This window comes from Cyclopterus lumpus, chromosome 12 (genome assembly GCF_009769545.1).
Source record: "Cyclopterus lumpus isolate fCycLum1 chromosome 12, fCycLum1.pri, whole genome shotgun sequence".
Taxonomy (NCBI): Eukaryota; Metazoa; Chordata; class Actinopteri; order Perciformes; family Cyclopteridae; genus Cyclopterus; species Cyclopterus lumpus.
Window position 1 is genome coordinate 9,771,775 of NC_046977.1, and position 21,281 is coordinate 9,793,055.

The 21,281-nt window shown below is 41.8% G+C and overlaps 1 protein-coding gene across 1 annotated transcript in view; it reads left to right on the forward strand.

Moving 5' to 3' along the window:
- Positions 1–21,281, forward strand: part of unc5c (unc-5 netrin receptor C) — a 49,491-nt gene that overhangs the window by 18,109 nt on the left and 10,101 nt on the right. The window contains exons 5-10 of the mRNA XM_034547251.1: positions 9,768–9,948; positions 11,620–11,787; positions 12,092–12,256; positions 16,001–16,057; positions 18,648–18,839; positions 20,505–20,867. Of these exons, the coding sequence (XP_034403142.1) occupies positions 9,768–9,948; positions 11,620–11,787; positions 12,092–12,256; positions 16,001–16,057; positions 18,648–18,839; positions 20,505–20,867 (1,126 nt within the window). The remainder of the gene's footprint in view (positions 1–9,767; positions 9,949–11,619; positions 11,788–12,091; positions 12,257–16,000; positions 16,058–18,647; positions 18,840–20,504; positions 20,868–21,281) is intronic.

The window sequence follows — 21,281 nt, forward strand, 5'->3', positions numbered from 1 at the left end:
GGGGGTGTTGGGCCTGAACTCTGTTAAGGCTTGTGATTGACCAGGAAAAGCCGAGTTAAGTGAGTGGAACTGCACAGCATTTATCCCCGCTCAAAGTGCTGACAGGCTAAATGGACCAAAGTTTGGGACTGGTACTCCACAGACTCTCCTTATACAATCCAGGCTTCAGTCTGATAGTGTTGCTGTAACAACCATATAGCACTGGTGATTTTGCTGCTTGTTTGAGGTCTTACTGTCAATCCTGGATTGGCTCTGTGCAGTGATTAAAGACTCAGCTGGGGTCCAATCATGACACATCTATGCTTTATGAGATATGGAGTTGCTGTGGCAACCTATATTTTCAATGAAGGTTAAATAAGAGGCATGCCAACATGTATAGTGTGTTCAGTCTGGGTAAAAGTGTGTGAGTCTGTGTGTGTGTGTGATCAAGTAGAATAAATGTTGTTTGAATCACCTATTACCAAACTGGCCATCTATTCAGCAAACAAGTGGAACAATTATGTGTACAATTTAAAGTTGTATATGATGAGGTCAAGATGTAGGATATGATGTTCGGTATTTGTAGCAGGCAGTTCACCTCTTCTAAAAGAAAAAACAAGGCTGAACTGCATCATTTTCTGTATTCTGACTAAGAGCAGTGATTGTTTTCTCTGTTTAATTTTCCTTCTATGCTCAAGTTTTGTGTGTGTACAGAGACCCTTTTCAAACTCATTTAATTACTCACACTTAGCTCATGGGTACAGAAAAAGACAACAGTTCCATTCCACAAGTTGTTTTTACTCTTTTTTTTTTTTCTTTTTTTTCCCAAAGTTGAACACAGCTGCCTCAGTGGGAAAAAGGACAAAAGCAAAGGCTGCTTTTTCAACTGGGTTTTTTAGGCCTGGAAAAAAAAAAAAAAAAGCCTCGGATAAAAGCAGATGGGCTAAGTCTGTGGTTACATATGAAATCTGCAGAAATGTGTAGCAGCAGTTTTGAAGGCAGGATCTGTCATATTTCACCCACTCTAAGACACACAAATAATATAGAGGGGATGAGAGAGGCTGAAGGCAGAGGGAGAGGAGCTGTTGCGGTTTGTCGGGGTTGGATCCGGTGGGTTGCTGTCAGGCCTCCAGTGGGCTGTCAGTTCGCTCTGGGCTTCGTTTGCAGGGCTTTGCCTTGCGAGGCAGAGGGAATGGCAGGCTTTGACTGAGCCATAAAACCCATACTCTTAGAGCACTTTTAAATCATGTGGACTGTATGTGGTGGACATTGTGCCGTGTGATACCATGCTGCCAACAACTCATCTGAGCACTGACAGTCTATTCATCTATTCTATGGCGTGAACAGTGTGATTGTGGCTGAGAAAGACATTCACTTGCTTTCTCTTTTGAATCTAGAATAAAAGAGCTTTCATCCAGAACATGTGTAATTTAGGTTCAAACACATTATGTTACACACATATTGTTTTTCTCCTAACTAACATTATAATAGTTAAATGGTTGCAAGCACTGACACTTTTACTTCAGTTTGAATGATTCTGCTGAGATCAGCTATGCACATTGTTGCGGCTGTTTTAGATGAAGAGTTAGTAACTCACCCACACACAAACATTGTCAGAGCTGCAAAGCCCACGTTCTCGACAATCAAAGTAAGTCGTTCTCAATTAGTTTTGATCTCAGATTACAAAGTGGAACTGAGCTATTTGAAGTTATCCAGTGTCAGTCTTGTGTTCACTCTTTGACTTCCCACTTTACAGATGATTTACATTATAGGGTTTCACGATGGTTTACCACGGTAATGACGTTCTGTTACTCTATTTAAGTGGTTTTGAGTCTTTGTTGGCTTCCTGCAGCGGCTGTTGCCCCGAAAATTAAACATTATGCTGAATAATCAGGCTTGCTCCTGTGATGATGCAGCAAGTTTTCATAACAGAAGATATGAAACCGTTGACATCTCTGACATCTTAGAGGTTTTCATATTCACAGTTGAATTTGAGGTATCCTGGCCCTAATTTTGTTATTCAAACTTCATACATCGATGTTCTGGTCTACAGATAGTCCTGGAGTTGTGGAATATACACACACACACACACACAAACACACACACACAAAGAAAACAAGCAGCCGGCATTTATTTTGGCTCCTTTCGACCATTACCAATGGAACTTTGGCCTCACAGGACTGAAATACTGCGAGTGAGGTTTCTGAAATAGCACAAGGATTTAGTCATGAACGTCTTGTATGGTCTGAATACATTAGACACTCACCAGGCCCCCTAAAAGTCATTGTTACACATTTCCATTGCCATGAATATTTGATATATACTTAATCAAAAGCAGAAGGAAAATGTAACCTATTATTGGACGGAAGGGAGAAGGAGTGATTTGGCAGGAACCGCTTGGTTTCTGTATTACGTGGCCTCACATGCTGAGCGCTGGCCATAGATAGAGTAAAGGTAAAGATGGGGATGGAAAACTTTCCCTCAGCTCAACACTGATCATTCTCTTTTAATACCTCCATGAAGCTCTTTCATCAACATCTTAAGGGCCTCTACAGAAGTAACAATACCCTCTTTTCATACTCGAGAACATGTGGCAGGCTCATAAAATTGACTTGAATCTCCTTGTGAAAGAATGCAGCTTTATTGTTCCTTTCTCTTTTCTTCTCCCATGCTTTCCATCTCCATCTCCACTTCAGAGCACTTGTCACAGCCCCGAGAGAAAGACAAGAGTTCAGAGGTTATGCAGCACTGTGAGCTGCTGAGCCTGTTTCCATGGAAGCAGGTTTTTAATTCAGGCATCTCCTCAGTCAGCCGGGGTCCTGCCGTGTTATCATGGGTAACGAGTCATTGATGCACTGCAGGGAAGAGGCCCTGCTGCCATGATTAAGTCCACTCGCTTTACTGAGAAGAAAGCTAGGAAACGTAAAGATCTTTACTTCACACTCCCTCATCCAGAGAAATAAGAAAACTAAGTCTGATGAATTTAGACAGCTGGAACAGCAGCCAGAGCCAAACTCAAGCATTTCAAATGTACTTCTGTGAATCCATAGAGGCAGACATTATGTTATTAAGCTAGTTTTCTTACCTTTTTTGTTAGTGACTAAATGTGCCTGTATGAATCTCAGCATTGACTGGTATGTTATGAAATCTAATCTGGCTCGAATATCTTGACCGTGGCTCTTTTATGGAGATCCAGCATCCACATTTTCCACCCATCAGACCATGTAAATGGCAGTGATTGCTGTTGATTTTAGGTCCAGTTCCACTTAATAGGCAATGTGAAGGCATAGCACACACTGCAGCTCATCGGGTCACCTTGTCAAAAAGTATCTGAGTGCTTAAACCCAGTCAACATGCTGTATGTGTAGTTATGGTGGGGGGGGGCAGGATGGTCAAGACGTCAGTGCACAGTCAAACAGGAAGTGTGTTTTCATTTAGTTTACCCATGGGAGAGAAAGTGTCTGGAGGCCAGACCCTAACCCCCCCGGCAACAAACCATTTGCCCTTTAGGCACCCGTCTGTCAATCACTGCAATTTCCCTGTGCAAAGGCTGTGATTTACTCTAATAGCTCAAAATGTGTGAGCTCTGCCGCCCTCTATAAGTCTACTGTAACCTCCGATGGGTCAGGCCTCGACAAACATTTAAATGTACAATGTTGAACCCCAGGGGGTGCATGTAATCCATCGAACCACCTGTGAGAAAGAAAAGAAAATATAATGAATTACAGGAAAAAGACACGAAGCACTGCTTCGGGCTCTAGGATGATGCAAAGATAAACTGACACTAGAAAACAAATCCAAGAAAATACTCCATGTATGTTGCTACTGGAGCAGCGTGGAGAAAAAAACCCTCGGCATTCTTTGTATTTTGAATCAGTTCACCTGCCATTACAGCTTTCTCCCAAGCCCTCGAGGTAAACACAGGCTTTTTGTTTACAGTTCCAAAAAGGGCATACAATTATAAAAATCACCTTTCTCTAAGAAACCTGGCGTCATAAGGAAGGGGAATTGCTGGATGCCTTGTGGTATTTTCCATTAACGTGGCAATGAGATGTACATGAGGGAGTTCTCCATTTCTTTATCACTTTACAATTATTTTAAACTGTTAAAAATGGTTCCAGCCTGTTTTATCCTTACTCCTGAAGGTTGCATTGCATACAAAGACAGTGCACAACAACCTTGTCCCTAGGTGAAGTTATCAACTGAGCTTTTCTAAAGGCCAGAGGAGACATGGGGAGACCAAGGACTGCATGTACAGTGTGTATCGAACAGTTCTCCACCTTGCAAAGCTGCAGCCTTAATAACATTTATAATAGTTAATTTAATATTGACATAAAATGCCATTTGTCTTCCATGTCTCTCTGCAGCCAACTTGTACTTGCCCACCCACACTTGAATATAGTGTAATGTTGGCTGAAAAAATAAATGTGCAGTATAATGGCAGATATCCTATTGTTACATCATCACCATCAAAATATAATCGACCCTTTTGTATGCCAGTTTTTTAACAAATACTTTTTATGCCTCCCTAATCAACGGACACAAAGAGAGTGGTGAAAACATACACCTCCCGTCTTCATGTTGTTTACACTGCAGGCAGTGAGGTGTTCTAGGAATCACATTTAAGAAGCATACGGACTCTGCAAGAGAAAATGGAGAGAGTTGTGTTGCAGCAGTGACGTGTCTGGCTGGAGCTAGTTCAAGAAATGGCTTTTCTCCTTCAGCAGCCTGTGGAGAGCTTGAGGCAAGACTGAGCTGGAGGAGGCCATTACTCCTGGCTCAAGTCTCAGATATCTGTCTTCTGTATGGACACCGGAACCCCTCCAACTCCACCTCTGTTACCTCAGCCTCTCTCCTTCCTCCCAACCCCCCTCCCATTCCAGCTCCTCCACATCCACCGTCACAAACACACATACAGATATAAATACCAGCAAGTAACACAGGTACACACACACACACACACACACACACAAACAAACACTCTGCCCATCACACCTCAATATATCACATCTTAGTGCATTTCAGCTTCCTAATATTTACACAGCTTACATTTCCATTATTGTCATGCAGGCAGATGCAGAGCATATGGCTCGTTGTCTCATAGTGAGTGATTGAATAATCAGTTTGCAACCTTTCGTGGCTCATTCTCCAGGTGTGTCATTCAAGCCTGCGGCGGGTATATGCTGTGAAAAAGGGGAAATGAATAAATTACATCCGATGGATAGTTAGACTTCTTGTGGAGGAGCAGGAGAGCTCATAATGACTTCTCTGTAGAGGAATCTCACACATTTCTGTGGAACGTTCTTTTCTCCCTGTTCTTCCTTTACATGCCCCTCTCCACCCCCGCACTCTGCAGAACGTTTCTATTTCTGACACAACAGGGATGAGTGGTGAATGGTGTTGCCTTGCACTGGCTCTTACCAAGTGAGTGGATTGTATATAGTGTGTTTAGTATTTTAGTATTAGACCGTGAAAGGACGCTGACGCTGCGTTCAAACGGACGTGTCGAGGATGTAGACCACTTTTTTGGGGGAAAGTACAATCTAGGTCTCATTGGAGGTTTTGGTGAAAAGTATGCCCATTTAATTTAATTGTTACCACACTGTAAAGACAATGTTCTGTCTGAGCCAAATGACTTCATGCTTTCATGTAACTTTTGACAAATATTAGCCTAATGCAAACCACACAGTTTATAACCTTTTGTTGGTTAGCTGTTATCACATTTTATTTTTGTTTTTAGATCAGATTCAAATGTATTGTCATTACACAGAGTACAGGTACTGAGACAGTATAGCATGTAAACAGAGGTGCAAAAAACACTAAACTGCAGAGTAATATGCAGAATAATGAACAGTGATATATATATATATATATATATATATATATATATATATATATATATATATATATATATATATATACAGTATGATACATATGCACCCGTTACAGTAGATAGTGCAGGTATAAGTCTGATTTAATACTTAAACCCTACCTAGTGGAAGTTAGGATTTAATTCCAATAAATTCCTCATGCCTTCGATTTAATTCCAATGGAAAGTTTATATCTTGAATAGTCCAGGAATCTCGCAACCCTTCCTTTAACCAATTTATTTTTCTAACCTGTCTTTGTTATTTTCCGCAATACCATCAGATGCGTCCTGGTCTGTGAAGTTTCCAGAGCTCAATGGATGAAAAATATGTTTCCTCTCAGTCATCTTTCTCTTTTTTGTTTACCTCTCTAGTCTCTCTCATTCTCTTTCATTACTCACTCACTTAGTCAACACCTTTTTTAAAGACAAAGTGACCTCTATTTCCCTCCATTGCCTGTCTTTATTCGGTCTTGTTCTCCTTTCTGCCACTCACTTATGATATGTCATATATTTTGGCACACCAACTGACCGTCCTGCTCATCTAACTCCTCCTCTCTGTCTTGTTTCCTCCCTGTCTTAATTTCTGTTTGTCTCCTTCACTTCTTCCCTTGGCTCAGGTATCCTTCTTGCTGTTTCTCTCGCTCACTTGGCTGTCTCTGACCAGGCAGGAGACTCCCTCTCTGCTGACATGTGGCAGTTTCTCTTCGTTAATGACAGGAAATGTGCCAATTACCTCTCCGGATGTTTCACTGCCAATCAGATGCTAACGAGCTGCAAGTGTGTGTGTGTGTGTGTGTGCGTGCGTGTGATTGATTGACTCTGTTGGCATGCGAGAAAGTCGGACAAATGCTATCTGAGATGTCTTCCGCAGAATTCTATTCATTTGAAATATTTTCAAAAGTGTGGTGTAGTTTGGCTTACCTTTTCATTTCTGGTGTTATTAATGAGTCCTAATTATAGTCGGTACAGAATAAATGATGGGTGAACTGTGCTCACTTTTGCTCTCGCACACCCGTTCCCACTTCTGACATAAGGTTCTTCCACTTTCTATCCCTCGTCACTCGGTCTCCCTCCCACCCCTCCATCTGCGCTGAAAAGCGCTTTTGTTAAATTTTTAATTACCTTCTCATATAAAACTGCTCTTGACATCTCAGCGCAGCACGTTTGGAGAGGCTGCCTCTGTGATTGGTGCACAATTGGATAAACTCCTCTTTGTATCAGCTGTCCATCTCCATTCGAAGAAAAGACCTTTTACAAACCAACGCCCTGTGCTCTGCTCTCACTGATGTGAGCTCTAAGTAGCTAAATATGTATGAGGTTAACAAAAGCCATCGTTTCTCTTGTTTGCATCATCTTTATTTGTTTTGTTGGACATTTCAACATGACGCAGAAAACAAAGGACATAAAATGGAAATCGGATCCCTCTGAATTCTTTGTTCCCTAAACACAAGGGTGACTGTGGCTCAGTGGTGAGCAGAGTCATCCTTCAATCAGAAGATCGGTGGTTCGATGCCCGTCTCCGCTACCCCATATTGCTCCTGTAGCTGTGCCTACGGTGTGTGAATGTTAGTTACTGCTGATGTGAAGGTGGAACCTAAGCTCCTCCCATCAGTGTGTGAATGGGTGTGAATCGGTGAATGATGTCATAGTGTTGGTTGGAAGACTAGAAAAGCGCTTTACAAGTACAGGTTGATTTCCGATTCTTCTCTTTGCTTATGTTTGTGTCATAATTAGTGGCGTTATTGGAATTGAAAATACAACAACCTCCATAACCCTTGTTCAATGAATATAGATTGATGCATTCACTATAATCACTTTAGTGGTAATAATGCATTGTGCTTTCATTATAATGATTGCATGTTTGAAATCAAGATAATGCACAGGCGTTATTTATCTTATTTAAAATGACTTTTACAAAATGTATTACATTGTTGAAATCTCAGGGAGGTTTAAAGTGAGTTATTTTTTAATTATTGAGCTCCAGTCCTGAAAGTCAAGACAGATGTCTAATTGCCACCTCGGCAGATGTCAAGGCACATTTGTTGCAGTAAAATTTGTTGCAACTTATTAGCATTATACTGAAATGCCTAAATATATACACTTCCCACATATGGACAGGTGTTGCTATAAGTTCCTGGAATAACCATTAAAAAGCTGTTTTTTAAAGTAAAAAATAAAGAAAACACCTGAGAATTGACATTGTCAACAGCATAACAAGGACACATCTATTACCATAGTTCAATATTTTGTGTCTTATGTCCATACCGCAGTTTCTCATTGATTTGTGTGATGATAAAGCTGCTTTAAAATTAAATTAGCATATATAAAGACATGTTTTCTTTGCTGTACCATTACGTTAAGGAATTAAGATGATGTATAAGATATATCTCCGGCTGAGTGACCGATGTAATGTATACATCGCAACTTATATATAAAGTGCAGTATAACTGATGTTATATTGCACTTTATTTCATTGCGCTCTTGTGAGAGAGATTTAATTTCATCTCGTGAAATGGCTCACAAGATGGCTTGGGAATCCTACCCTGCCTTTCTCCATGAGATTGAGTCAGCTAATATATGTTGATGGAGGAAAACACTTATAAGCACCAAATCAGCAGAGAATATACATCACTTACAGAGGTGTACTGTAAAGCTCTGCTGATATTAAGTATTAATATATTACTTGCTCGACATTGAGCACCCAGTGTTCGGTCAGATGTAAGTTTGTCATGTTGACAAGTGTTTTATGTGCACAATGTGAGTGTTGTGTGCATTCATGCGGAGGGGGGCTGAGTAGGCAGAGTTTGACGGTGACATCATTGTGTAGTATGGAACATATTTTCATCCCAGCCTCTCCAATGTGTTCCCACTGGATAAGAGAGCAGGCCGCTGAGGTGTGACGCTGATGGCGTCTTTGATATCTGTCATTTCAAGCAAACACAGATACTTCTGAAGCTGGTGATGGATGTAACTCAGTGCATGTCCCAATCAGCTCATCTCCTCTTTTGAGAAAGTTCTAACAATGCATGGTCTTACAACATTGCCCAATGTGTTGTACATCCCTGCACCACGACATGCCATGTCTGTGTTTCTTAGGAAATCTAACAGCAGTGAGCCCGCACATCGTTTTTGTCTTGGCAGCTCTTATATCAGGTTATTGTCCCACTCCTTTGAGATACTTTATCTCTCCTGAGATCAAGCTTTTATAAACATCCTACTTATCTTTGCCTGTACTGCTCCTTAGGGTCTTATCTCTTATCAGGCCCCGCTCCTTATGGGGTATCACAATACACAGGAAGTTAGCCATTTCCCAGGTCTCCCCATCGCTGGACAGCTCCTTTTGAAGAAAACCAGAGAACCAGCAAATATTGTTGAATCGAAGTGGCTTCAGAGTGTGAGGCGGCACATGTTATTCTTTTTGAAACCTTTACACCTCTTGAAGAGAAAAAGGATCTTGTGAGTTACTGTTGTATAAAGGCTCTAAATGGTCTCCTGTTCTGTGATAGTGCCAGGGGTTCAATATCCGTATCATTGAGAGAAATGAAACTCATAAGGAAAGGTCAGAGAGACTCTCAGATTCGGGAACTTTCTCTAGTGCCTGACAACCCCGCTGTTACTGTAGTGCTTTGTTCTAAGCGGAGAGTGCAAAGAGCCTGATTGCCACTGACTTGTTGTAGCCGGATTCCAGAGTAGGAAACAAGTGTGTTCTAATCTTTGCACTCACTGCTATTTGAGAGGTTAGTCGGAGACGAGAACAACTGTAGTTGTTTAAACACTTTGCTGTGATTCTTCTACTATTTAACAAGGTCAACCTGTCATATGTTCTCACAACGTCTGTTTAGAAGACTTTTCTGTTGTCTCGGAGCTCTTTGCCTTTGCTCTTTTCTTTTCTCAAGTTGTGCTCTCTCCTTCCTCCTAGGTGGAGTGGTTGAAGAACGAGGAAGTTATTGATCCTGCAGATGACAGAAATTTTTATATCACCATCGATCACAACCTGATCATCAAACAAGCCCGCCTCTCCGACACCGCCAACTACACTTGTGTCGCTAAGAACATTGTGGCCAAGAGACGCAGCACCACCGCCACGGTCATCGTCTATGGTGAGCGGCCCCCATCTTAACACTGAGCAACACAGTCAATGAGATCTCACAATAGTCTTGCATCTCCTGACCGGCAATCACTCTTTCTCCTTATTGGCCACCAATTATTGATCGATAAAGTCAGACACTAGTGCAGAAGGAAAGTGTTGAATTCCTACAAGAAGGCAGCTCAACTCCAAAAAAAACAAAATTCAAAGTCACTCTGCATAAAGTGAAATCCCTCTCCCTCCCGGGGCGTGTAACAGTCGCTCATTTTGTTCACGCCGGAAGGTGTGCAACGAATGGAAGATAAGTGATTTTCTGAACTGTAAGCGAGGTGCTGATGTGGCTGAGCCATACTTAAAGAGCCCCCTGCTGTGGCTTCACACAGTCTCACCCACTGTTTCGCCCACATCAGCTGACGTGACTGTTATTGCACAGTGCGACTGTGAAGTTGAACAACGCCTGCTCGAGGCTGTGCATTTTCAAACTGAATAAAGAGGCACCGCTGCATGCATGTGGATGGATACGGACTACAGACAAATGTGAACAGATGCTTGAAACTGATACTTTCACCGGGGTCAAGTTTAAAATCTATAATTCCCTCATCACTTTTCGCTGTCTCGTGAAGATTAAGAACAATGTGGTGAGTGGAGGTCAGGGCGTTAGAGATACACCAATTGTAAATTCAAGAGAGACGATTTCAGGGACAAGGGTTGCTGTCTGCGCAAGGCTTTCCTGTCACTGGCGTTGAATAACTGCTTTGATGTCAGCTCATCCTTGAGAGAAAGTACAACAGACCACTGCGTCTGTTAATGCTGCCCTTGCTTGTAATCCAAATGGGGTACTTGCACCTTTTATGCACAGTTTGTGAAAGTACACATAAAGTAGTTTGAGAAACCCAAAGCATAAGAGAGAGAGAGAGAGAGAGAGAGAGAGACAGAGAGTTGTGTCTGATATTAGCGATGAAAAAGTGAGAAAAACATACAATATGATTTTAGCCCAGTGGTTTCCGGCCCAACTCGCGACAAGGACACTGGAAACAGGAGCACAAGAAATGGAGAAAAAAAAGAAGAAGAAGAGATAGATCCATAATCCATGTAGGAAAGAAAGCACACAATACAGAAATGTGGGGCTTTGGCAGTCCAATATGTTGGGCTTCACTCATAAGCATGTCACATTTGAAAGTCGGAGGCTCCAAGGGGCCCAGTTGCACCATCTCAAATGCCACAGACTTGTTCTCAGCCACAAGCCCTGGTGTCACTCTGCACTGGATTAAGTCGCTGACAGAGATGGATGAGAGAGGGAAGAGAGGCTTTAGGAGGACTCGGTGAATGGAAAATGCAGCTAACTGACCAGGACTCATGTCTGGCTGCATGGCAAAGTAACAACCAGAGATACTCATACATTTTACAATGGGCAATGATACATTATGTAAATCATGTATTGATAGGTCACACTAAAATAAAAAAGTGTTTAATTCGGTGTCTTTCTGTGCTTTTACTGGAGTTTTCTTCTTTTTTTAAAATGTTTTATTGAAAAATGTTTTCAATTCTCTTTTATTTTGTGTCATTTTATTGTAAAGCACCTTTTTTTACAATTTAAAAAAAAAAAAGCAATATAAATCTAAAGGGTGAGGTGAGAAGACAAGTAGTCTGATGTTTTAACATGCTTTATTCCCATGCATACTAGTGAACGGCGGTTGGTCGACATGGACAGAGTGGTCAGTGTGTAACAGCCGCTGTGGCCGCGGTTACCAGAAACGCACACGCAGCTGTACCAACCCAGCCCCACTCAACGGCGGCGCCATCTGCGACGGGCAAGGCATTCAGAAGCTGCCGTGCAATCCTCTCTGCCCAGGTATGGCATCGAATTACAACAAACCCACTCAGTCGTGGGTGGAAAGGGTTAAGCTCAGTGCACAAAAAAGAAATACATAAAATATGATACAACTCTGTATTTGCATATTTCGCTCCGTTTGTGCCTCCGCCCTTACGTGTGTGTGTACGTGTATGTGTGTGTGTGTGTGTGTGTGTGTCTCTCCCACACATTTCGCTGTCTCAATCACGTACACATTCACCCACTCGTGCACTTGTTTGTCTTCATCTTCTCATTTGCCATTTTGTTCACTCTGCCCCCGTCTGTCCTGTCTGTTGTATGGTAGTGGATGGCCTGTGGACAGAGTGGACTAAGTGGTCCACCTGTGGGACAGAGTGCACCCACTGGAGAAGGAGAGAATGCAGCGTTCCAGCACCCAAAAACGGGGGAAAGGACTGTGAGGGCATGGTGCTCCAGTCCAAGAACTGCACCGATGGGATGTGCATGCAGAGTGAGTACCCGACTAATCCTCTGCTACTCTCTCTGACCTGCCAACCAAAGAAATCTCTTCACCCTTTGACCAAGAGTTTCCCTTTGCTCTTTCATTGACACGCTGTGTTTCACATGCCCACATAACACTCACCCTGTCTCTCACTCACTCTGTTTCACTTCACTCATGCATAAACAAAAAGACATGCCGAAAATGCCTTTCTCCGTGTACTCTGCACTCAAACTCTTTCTCTGCACATTAATATCACACAAAAGCTGTTGGATAAAAGTGACATAAAAGAAGAAAACACAGCACGTCTTTTCTTGTGTCAACTCCGCTTCAGATTTAAGTATATGTTAAAAAAAAAAAAAGACGAGGCCACATGGGGAAGTGCTCTAAGTAATTATTCTCGTCACAGGCTAAGCATTTGGGAGTTATATTTAAAATAATAATCAGTGATTATATTGGAATTACGTAAAGCGGGTCACATCTACACGACCGCTTTGATTACTACCTTAATTTAAAAACTCTGGATTCCTTCGGTCCAAGGAGAGGAAACACGCGGCCACAAAGTGGCCCGAGTGTAGACTTGCTCCTTGTCCTGTTGGCAATCACATGTGATGCAACGTGAACACGTATTGCAGACTACATAATAATCTAGTCTTACAATTTCAAATTTCAAAGTACACAAAAGTCTCAAGGAGTCGACAGCATTTCTTTCTCACCAATCATAATCCTTCAATTTGTTTTACTGTTTCGTTGCTGACCAAAAAAAGGCCAAAGCCAGTTTGCGCTGCAGACAGATATTTTTCTGCAGGCAAAAAATTGTTCTGTGCTTCTCTTTTTCCAGCGAGTTGAAAACAGCCACGCAGTTTAGTGGAGCCGAGCTTTATAATACAGTCACAGACTGGAGTCATGCTGCAATATCTCCGATGCACGTGTGTGTGTGTGTGTGTGTGTGTGTTTACTGCAGTGTTAAGAATCTACTTGGTATTTGATACCATGAACTTCATCTACTAAAACAATCGTTTCCTTCGTTTCTGTGCCTATATTAATAATAAGAGGAATTGGAAGAGAAGGAGGGAGCTGTGAAGACTGCACAGTACCTGAGTTAAATTCTGTGGCTATTTTATTTTATTATTTATTATAAGATCCTCTCCAATAAACATCCTTGAAGGTGTTAGACCCCCGCACACCGTCACAGATGCCTCCATTATGTGTATAACCTACTAGAGATGGTGATTGTGATTGTGACTAATAATATAACAGGGTCTCTGCTGCTGGATGTCTAGAACTTGATACAGCTGGCCGTCACTGTGAGGGCTAATGAGAGATTTTGCAGTACTATGGGGTTGTTAACGGTTACCTGCAGTTTGGTGTCGACATGATGTACTATATAGACTAGGATTGGCATGCGTCTGTCCAAAGTAAACTCATACTGTACTTTATGGTCATATGTATGAAGGACCAAAAGGAAACTGTGACTTCAGTGCTCAATTATTTCCTTTTCTGTTAGAATCAGAGCATTAGCTGATTTTATAGCCATGGTCTTATGTCTACAGTGTATAGAAAACATCAGTGAAAGAAATCTATAACAACTCTTATAAGTACTCTTATTTGTCTTATTCGTCTTGTTTTATTTCTGTGACTCTCACAGAAGCATTAGTTCTCTGTAGATTGATGGCCAGCTTGCAGAGAATATAAAGCTATAACGCTATAGATTCAGGATCGTTTCAGGGATTGATTTTTTGGGAAGCTAAGAGGGTGAAGCCACTTATGTCAATGCTAATGACCATTTCCACTAGCATTTAGAAGAACGGCCCATTATCTAAAAGCTCACATTATGGCAAATATGATTGGGAATGGAAGTTGTGTGCAATCTGAACTCACCTCGGACTGCTGATCTGCTCCCTCTAGTGCAGGGCTGGGATCTGAGCAAACACGTGTCTGTGGATTCCATTGCAGCTTGATCTTATTTTCTGTTGTTTGAATTTATTTAAATCATTTCAATTGCAATCCACTGCAGGAATCTGGCAAAGGAATTTGATATATAACCAGAGCTGGAAATAGAACTCGAGATGCTCAGTGTCCATTGCTGCACAAAAACACAACTGACCCGAATCAAAAAGGGGATAGCTGTATTATAACTTACTTTGCAGCGTGTTCATCGCATTTAAACTGTCAGGGAGTTTGGGGTTTGGAGTTAACAAAGTTATGTATCTACAGATTGCTCTAGAGAGGTTGCACTCTGCCTGTTCCGATAGAACTTCCCAACTCTTAACACAAGAGTGTAGTTTTCACAGTTCACTGAGGCTGACCTGTCTAAATCTCTTGTTCTGCCTTCCCTGATTCTCAGCCTTTGGTAACCCTCCTCATAGACATGACATTTTCTTGACATATTGATGTAGAGAAAGGGGAGTGCATACTGCAGCCAGGGCAAATGCTTTATTACTATCAAACACCAGAGACAGGGAAATCATCATTCTAAGGTTCACGTCAGCCATACAAGAGGATGAGGTTATTTACACTCTAGTGGTTGAAAAGTTTTGATTAAGATAAAATAAGATTTTTTTTTTACTGTCCCGCAGGGAAATTTGTCTTGGGCTGCCAGCCGCTGCATCACACAATACTATTAGATATAGATATACATATATTTGGAGTATAATCATGAATTTCAGTGAATGCAGATTGATAACCAAGAAGTAGTACAACATCAGTTTTGCCACATGACAGTATTCTTCTCTGAGGATGAAAATCTGCCACATTCAAGGAAGTAATGGCTGAAACACAGACAGTGATTTCCTGTACTTTTCCTCCCCAGCTCTCTGTTGTCAGTAAGGAATAATCTTTGTCTCTCTGGGGCTCTGAGGTTTCCTTTGGAGGCCACCCACTGAAGCATGCTTTTACTCTCGCTATACTGTAGACTGACGGATGAATAGAAACTCTACAGGATGGGTTCAAATGGGCCATCAGTTACACTGACCCTGACAGTCTTTCCCTCCCCCCACTGGCCTGGTCTTCCTTTTGCCTGATTACATGAACACACCAGCTCCATATATCAAGCCATTGATTTTCCTGTCGGTCCACTTGTCTGCCCGTGGCTCTCTCTCTCTCCAATAAGGACTTCATTGTTTGTATAGTTGTTTATGGATGTCCCAGGGAGACTAAATATTGTGTGCACTAGTGCCTGGATGCCATTCTATGCTGCCTCTCCTTCACGTCAACAACAACAACCAAGCCAGCCGAAAGCCAGGTTGTGGCCCAAAAACCATCTATATGGAAGACTTTTCCATTTCTTCTTTCCTAACATAAGCAATCCTTTTATGTCTTGCACTAACCTCTCCATCCACCTTCCAGTGACCAATGCAAGGCTGTTCTATTGAACTGTTGTTGGAGCCCATACGTTATCAGTCCCTCCATTCCCTTTTTCACCTGCCAGCATCAGTCCTGGTGCTGCTCAGGCACTAAGCCCAGTTGATGGATCACACCACTCCCTCAAAGAACCTCTGTGTTCCCCCCGTTCCTCTCATCCATCTCTATACTCTGTACACAGATCTGGAGAGGAGGGGCCAAATCAAGAAAGATCGCTTCCCTGTGTCATCACTCCTACTCATGAGTTTGTTGCTGTCTCATTTGTTGAGTTTGTTTTTCTGTTGGCTTAAATTTGATTTTCATCATCCCTCTCCCGCCATCTCCCCTCCCACCCGCCCCCATCCTTACCTTCCCAACTCTTTCTCCTACCCACAATTTCTACCTCTCTTTAAGGTTCCTTATATCAGAAGTCCTCTGAGGCAAAAGACAAGAATGATTTTGGAAATCCATGTGAGTTATTGTTTTTTTTGTTATCATTTATTTTTTGTTACATTATGTCTTCATTCATTGTCATGTCTGTCTCTGATCTTCATTGAAATGTTGTCCAAGAAGTTTACAGTCAGTCATTTCTTGTGTTGCAAACGGTAACATTTTAAAAGTGGTATTTTTTTCCATTCACGTAAAAAACAAAAAACAATACAACAAATGTTTGCCATTGTCCTTTTATGTCCATCTCGGTTGTATTACTGCTATTCTGTTTGTTTTTTTATTTGCACCTCAGGGCATTTCCTTTTTTGCTTTCCACTCTATCTCGTGATGCGTCTCTGCTCGATAGCTATCTGTTTACCAACTATTGTGTAACTCCGAGCTGCCCTTTACCAGATTTCTCCTCCAGAACTTCAGCCAGACACTTTGCCTCGTCGGGAGCTCAGGCACCGATTCTGGCAAATAATTTAACCCACTGTGTCTTTCTCGGTGTATATCTCTAATATTTTTTTCTCTCTCTGTATTTCACCCTCCCTCTGTAAATCTCTGCGTCCTCCCAGAGAATGAAGTGTTCAATAATCTCTTTCATTTCCATTTCTTGTACTTTTCCCCCTCCGACAATGGCTCATGTTCAAAGGGATGTATTAATCTAAGTGATACATTTTAATGCGTACACTGAGCAGGTTGCTGCCTTTATCATCAAAGCGTGGATGGGAGATTGTTTGACTGAGAGGATATATGTTAAATAACTGCAGGAAAGCTAGGCAGAAAAAGCACAGTGAAATTACATTTTCAGACTTCCATCATTGGCTCCCTGCTCTGTTTTCTGTTTGTGTCTGTGCTAGAAGAAGGATTATAGGCCCAACATGAGGATAGATCTTGACACTCCTTTAATGTGATGTCTCAGTTAAGATTGCATAAAGAGAGTGAGGCCACACACATCCTCACATATCCTTCCTGGGGACCAAGGGAAATGAAGTCTACCAGTTCCTCTTTAATTGTGGCCATTCAGTACATTTGAAGGAAACTATCTGCTTTCTTTCTTAATCACTGTGAACCAAAAGCGAGCAAAAATGAATGCCCTGGTGAAGGTCATATCCAATTTCAATTTGATAGAGATTCTCTAAGAGCATTGAATATAATGGATTTTAAACTGACTAAATGTTAATTGACATACGTGTTTAGTTAGATTTAAAACCTATTCATCCAGCTAAATAAACATCAGGTCATCACTAAAGAAATTTAAGCCCCTCACGTTTTCTCTTGGAGACCAAGGATCTACTAAAAAACACAATTTATGGCTTAAGATTGTCAAAAAGACACTCCCATCTCTTGTTGTTCTCCTCCTTTTCTCCTTTGTACAAGAGGACACTGCAGACAGATTGAGTGCCATCTGTATCCTGAGACACATGAAGCTAATTTACACAAATGCTCGGCATCATGCATGTCCGGAAAGTGCTGTGTATGGATCCATGGTTGATGCTGCCATCTGCTGGTGCAGATTCTGTTGCATTTGCATACCCAAATTATTTTAAAAAAAAAATATATATTTATATTTATATTTCTCTCTGATCGAATAACTTTATTCTCTCTTTTAGCAAAGCCCCCCGACATGCACATTGTGTATACATGGGCTGAATGCACACACACAGTCTCACACATGCCTTCAGGCATATCGCTACCTCTAAAGAAGAGTTTTTCCTCGTTTGTCAACATGGTGACATTGAAGAACATTCTTTCCCCTAACACCACAGAGAGTTCAGACTGTCAGTAGGCATCTGTTAAAAGGTCTGATCGGTAATGAGTGCCTTTCTGAGTCTCTGTTCCCACCAGCCACCATATCCACGCCAGGCCCGCTAATCACAGAGGTTACTCCAGCTGGAAAGTGGACAGAAAGACTCTGGAAGGGAGACAGAGATGAAAGACAGTTTGAGGAATGCAAGCTATGTCTAGATTTTATCTTCAGTGTGTAAGAACAAAGACCGAGGCAGACTCTGAACTCCAACACATAGCACGTAGAAGATGAAAACATCTATATCTCCGTCTTCAGAACTTTTGATCTCGCTTCTGAGTTTGCTTGTTAGGACAGTGTGTCATTGGGTTGCACTGGAGAGCCTTCCTTATTAATTGCGTCGTTGTGCACAGAGTTCATCATCATTAGATTTATTTTCTTCTTTCTAGTTATCTGTATGATGTATGGTGTTCAGGCCCCTCTAACATACAAAACATGACTTATATGTTGAGTGGATATCTTTGAGAGAGCTTTTTGTGTGCCCTTTAGTGCGTAGCCAAAATTTAAAATTAGATGCCCAAGCTAAAAGTATCACTATCCCTTTTCACTTTAGACAATTAAGAGTGTCCTTTATTATTTAATCAACAGCCAGATTATTTGCCACAGCAGACCAGCATTAACCACAGGAGAACTGTATGCATTTATTTCCCAGTAGATGGTTGTTAATATCCGGTTACATCTTGGACCAGGATATTAGTCTGCTGATAATGGCTTCATCACAACCCCTGCATACTGAGAAAGAAAGCTGTTGACGTGAACTCATGAGATCTTAAAAGACTATTTTTCTTTTTGTCTTTTGTCCCTCTCCCACTCCTCCTCCAGTGGCGCCCAGTACAGATGATGTCGCTCTGTATGTGGGTATTGTCATAGCGGTGATCATGTGCCTGGTTATCTCGGTCGTCGTGGCGCTCTTCATCTACAGGAAGAACCACCGTGACTTTGACTCTGACATCATTGATTCCTCCGCCCTCAATGGAGGTTTCCAGCCAGTCAGCATCAAGACCGCCCGCAAAGGTGGGGTGCAGGATTGATTCATGTTTATTTTTCTGTGTGTTTGCCTGCATGTATTAGTGTGTATCTCTGTGCACATGCTTTATCTCTTGTTTTCACATGCATGCACATTATTTCCTTTATATCATCTGTGAGTGAACTAGTGAACATAAGACTGACATGATACTTATAAGGATACAATGATACCATAATACAGATACCAAAATGTTAGCAACGGTATGAGTTAAATCAGTATATATTAGATTGAAGCATAAGTAAACAAGACAACACATCTGACCGAGCATTCCATCTGACAGTGTCCGATACTCAGTGTTGTTAATGACACATTTCAGTCCGTTTCCATACACCGATGATTGCATAACTGTGATGTCAGGCGTTGGAAATCACTTGCAATAGCAACCCATCGCATTAACCTGGCGAGATAAGTTGCTCTGGCGCCACATGTGTCTTAGTGATGATGTGAATGTAAATGTGCCCTTTTTGATCGAAGACGAAAAGCAAGAAGAGTGAGAGGAATATATGCAGCATGCTTTTGCGGGCGAGGTGATGAAACTATTAAAATGCTCGTCGCTGTGACGATAGAGCGAACTATGCCCTTCATTAAGGCATAATAAGGCCAGTCTGCATGTCGCATATTAAACTCTAATTAGATTTGGGCTGGTGACGCATGACTTAAAAATAAGATGCAGAGTTGAGGACAGGTGGCAGTGAGCTGGGCAATAAGACAGCAGTGCAACAGACAGATCATAGGAATGGTGTTGTACATGTAAAAGTCAGTCTGAGGTTTTAGGAACCAGAAAAAGAAAAGCTGGAAAAAAAAGAGAACATAAAAGACGAGTTAAAAAGAAGATTTGGGGTATTTCAAAGCAAAATCTTTGCTAAATGTGTGATTTATGTCACAATTAGACATGCATCAAAGACATGTTATTGCATCAGATTTTCCTTTGATTAAATGTAAGAATATTTGTGAAAGAAAAATGTGTTTACAAATATATTTCACAACTATATTGATAGCCTCTGGCAGTCCACATCAGTCTGAACCAGATGACCGCAAACAGGATCTGATGTTGGTAAGATAAACAAATCAACACCAATCTGTACATCTGGACTGACTGTCAATGTCAGCATGATAATATTAGGTCATTTATTTTAAAACCATTTCTAAACTAGTGACCTCCAACAGTTTGGCTTACTTCTTTAAAACAAAAAAACAAGCTTGAGACATAATGAGAATACTGCAATATTTATGACCTACATTGACATCTTAACCATGCAGAAACTTGGTGGAGTTGGAAAGCCGAGAGGGGTCGGAGGTCGTGGAAAAGCTGGAGGACAGAGCGCTCCCACTGCTATCGCTCCACCCACTCAGTACAGCTAATAAACATTAATCCTTGTACCTATTGGGTAAACTGAGTGTTATTGGTGCCATCTGTTACTCATGAATCACAGCTGCGCCTATAACTTCCCTGACTGAGTAATGCTTCGTGGTGGTGAAGTGGACCTCCCTAATGAGTGAGAAAGAAATGACTACAGTCAGGCAGCAGTCTTGCTGATTGCCGCCAACACTTCAGTTCCGTGCAGCTATATTGGTTTGGTATGCAATGACCACAGAACTTCTCTCAAGACATTTACTCTGCGTGACTGATGTCACTTTCTTTTCTTTTCCAGCTGATCTCCTCACATCACCCCCTGACCTGACCTCAGCGGCCGCCATGTACCGTGGCCCCGTCTACGCCCTCCATGATGTGGCTGACAAAATCCCCATGACTAATTCCCCTCTGCTGGACCCTCTTCCCAACCTGAAGATTAAGGTGTACAACTCCTCTGGCTTAGTGACCCCACAAGATGACCTGGGAGGGGAATTTTCCTCTAAACTGTCGCCTAAGCTACCGCACTGCCTCCTGGACAGCAATGATTGCACGATGGGCCGTCGCACACAGACCCAGACGTTGCTCCGCTCTCGGGATCCGTCCTGCACCGCGCTGGGCTCCTTCAGCTCCCAGGGAGGGCACCTCATTGTGCCCAACTCAGGTACTGTACCAGACAATGACGTGTGTACACATCTGTGTGTTTTGATCTGTGAACCAGGCAAAAGTTGTTGCATATTTCAAAATATGCAGAGATAAGCATTGTGTAAGAAAGGAATAAATGAGCTCTCATTCATGAAAGAGGGATCAACAAGTTCCAGCAACATCATAGTTCATCTTAATACTCCTGAACTGTCTTTTGTCTGTGTTGATTGGAGCGCTTTCATCTACCCGTGGATCTCCTTTCAGGTGCATTTAGTAAAATTGTCTATGTGCATGTGAGTACATGTGAACATGTGTGGGTGTGCACATATTTTCATACTGATAGTCCTCTCCACAGTCTAGTCTGGAGAAAAGATCATCCATCAGCTCTACCTCTGCGGGGGCCATTACATTTTTAATTCATAATAAGTGGTCA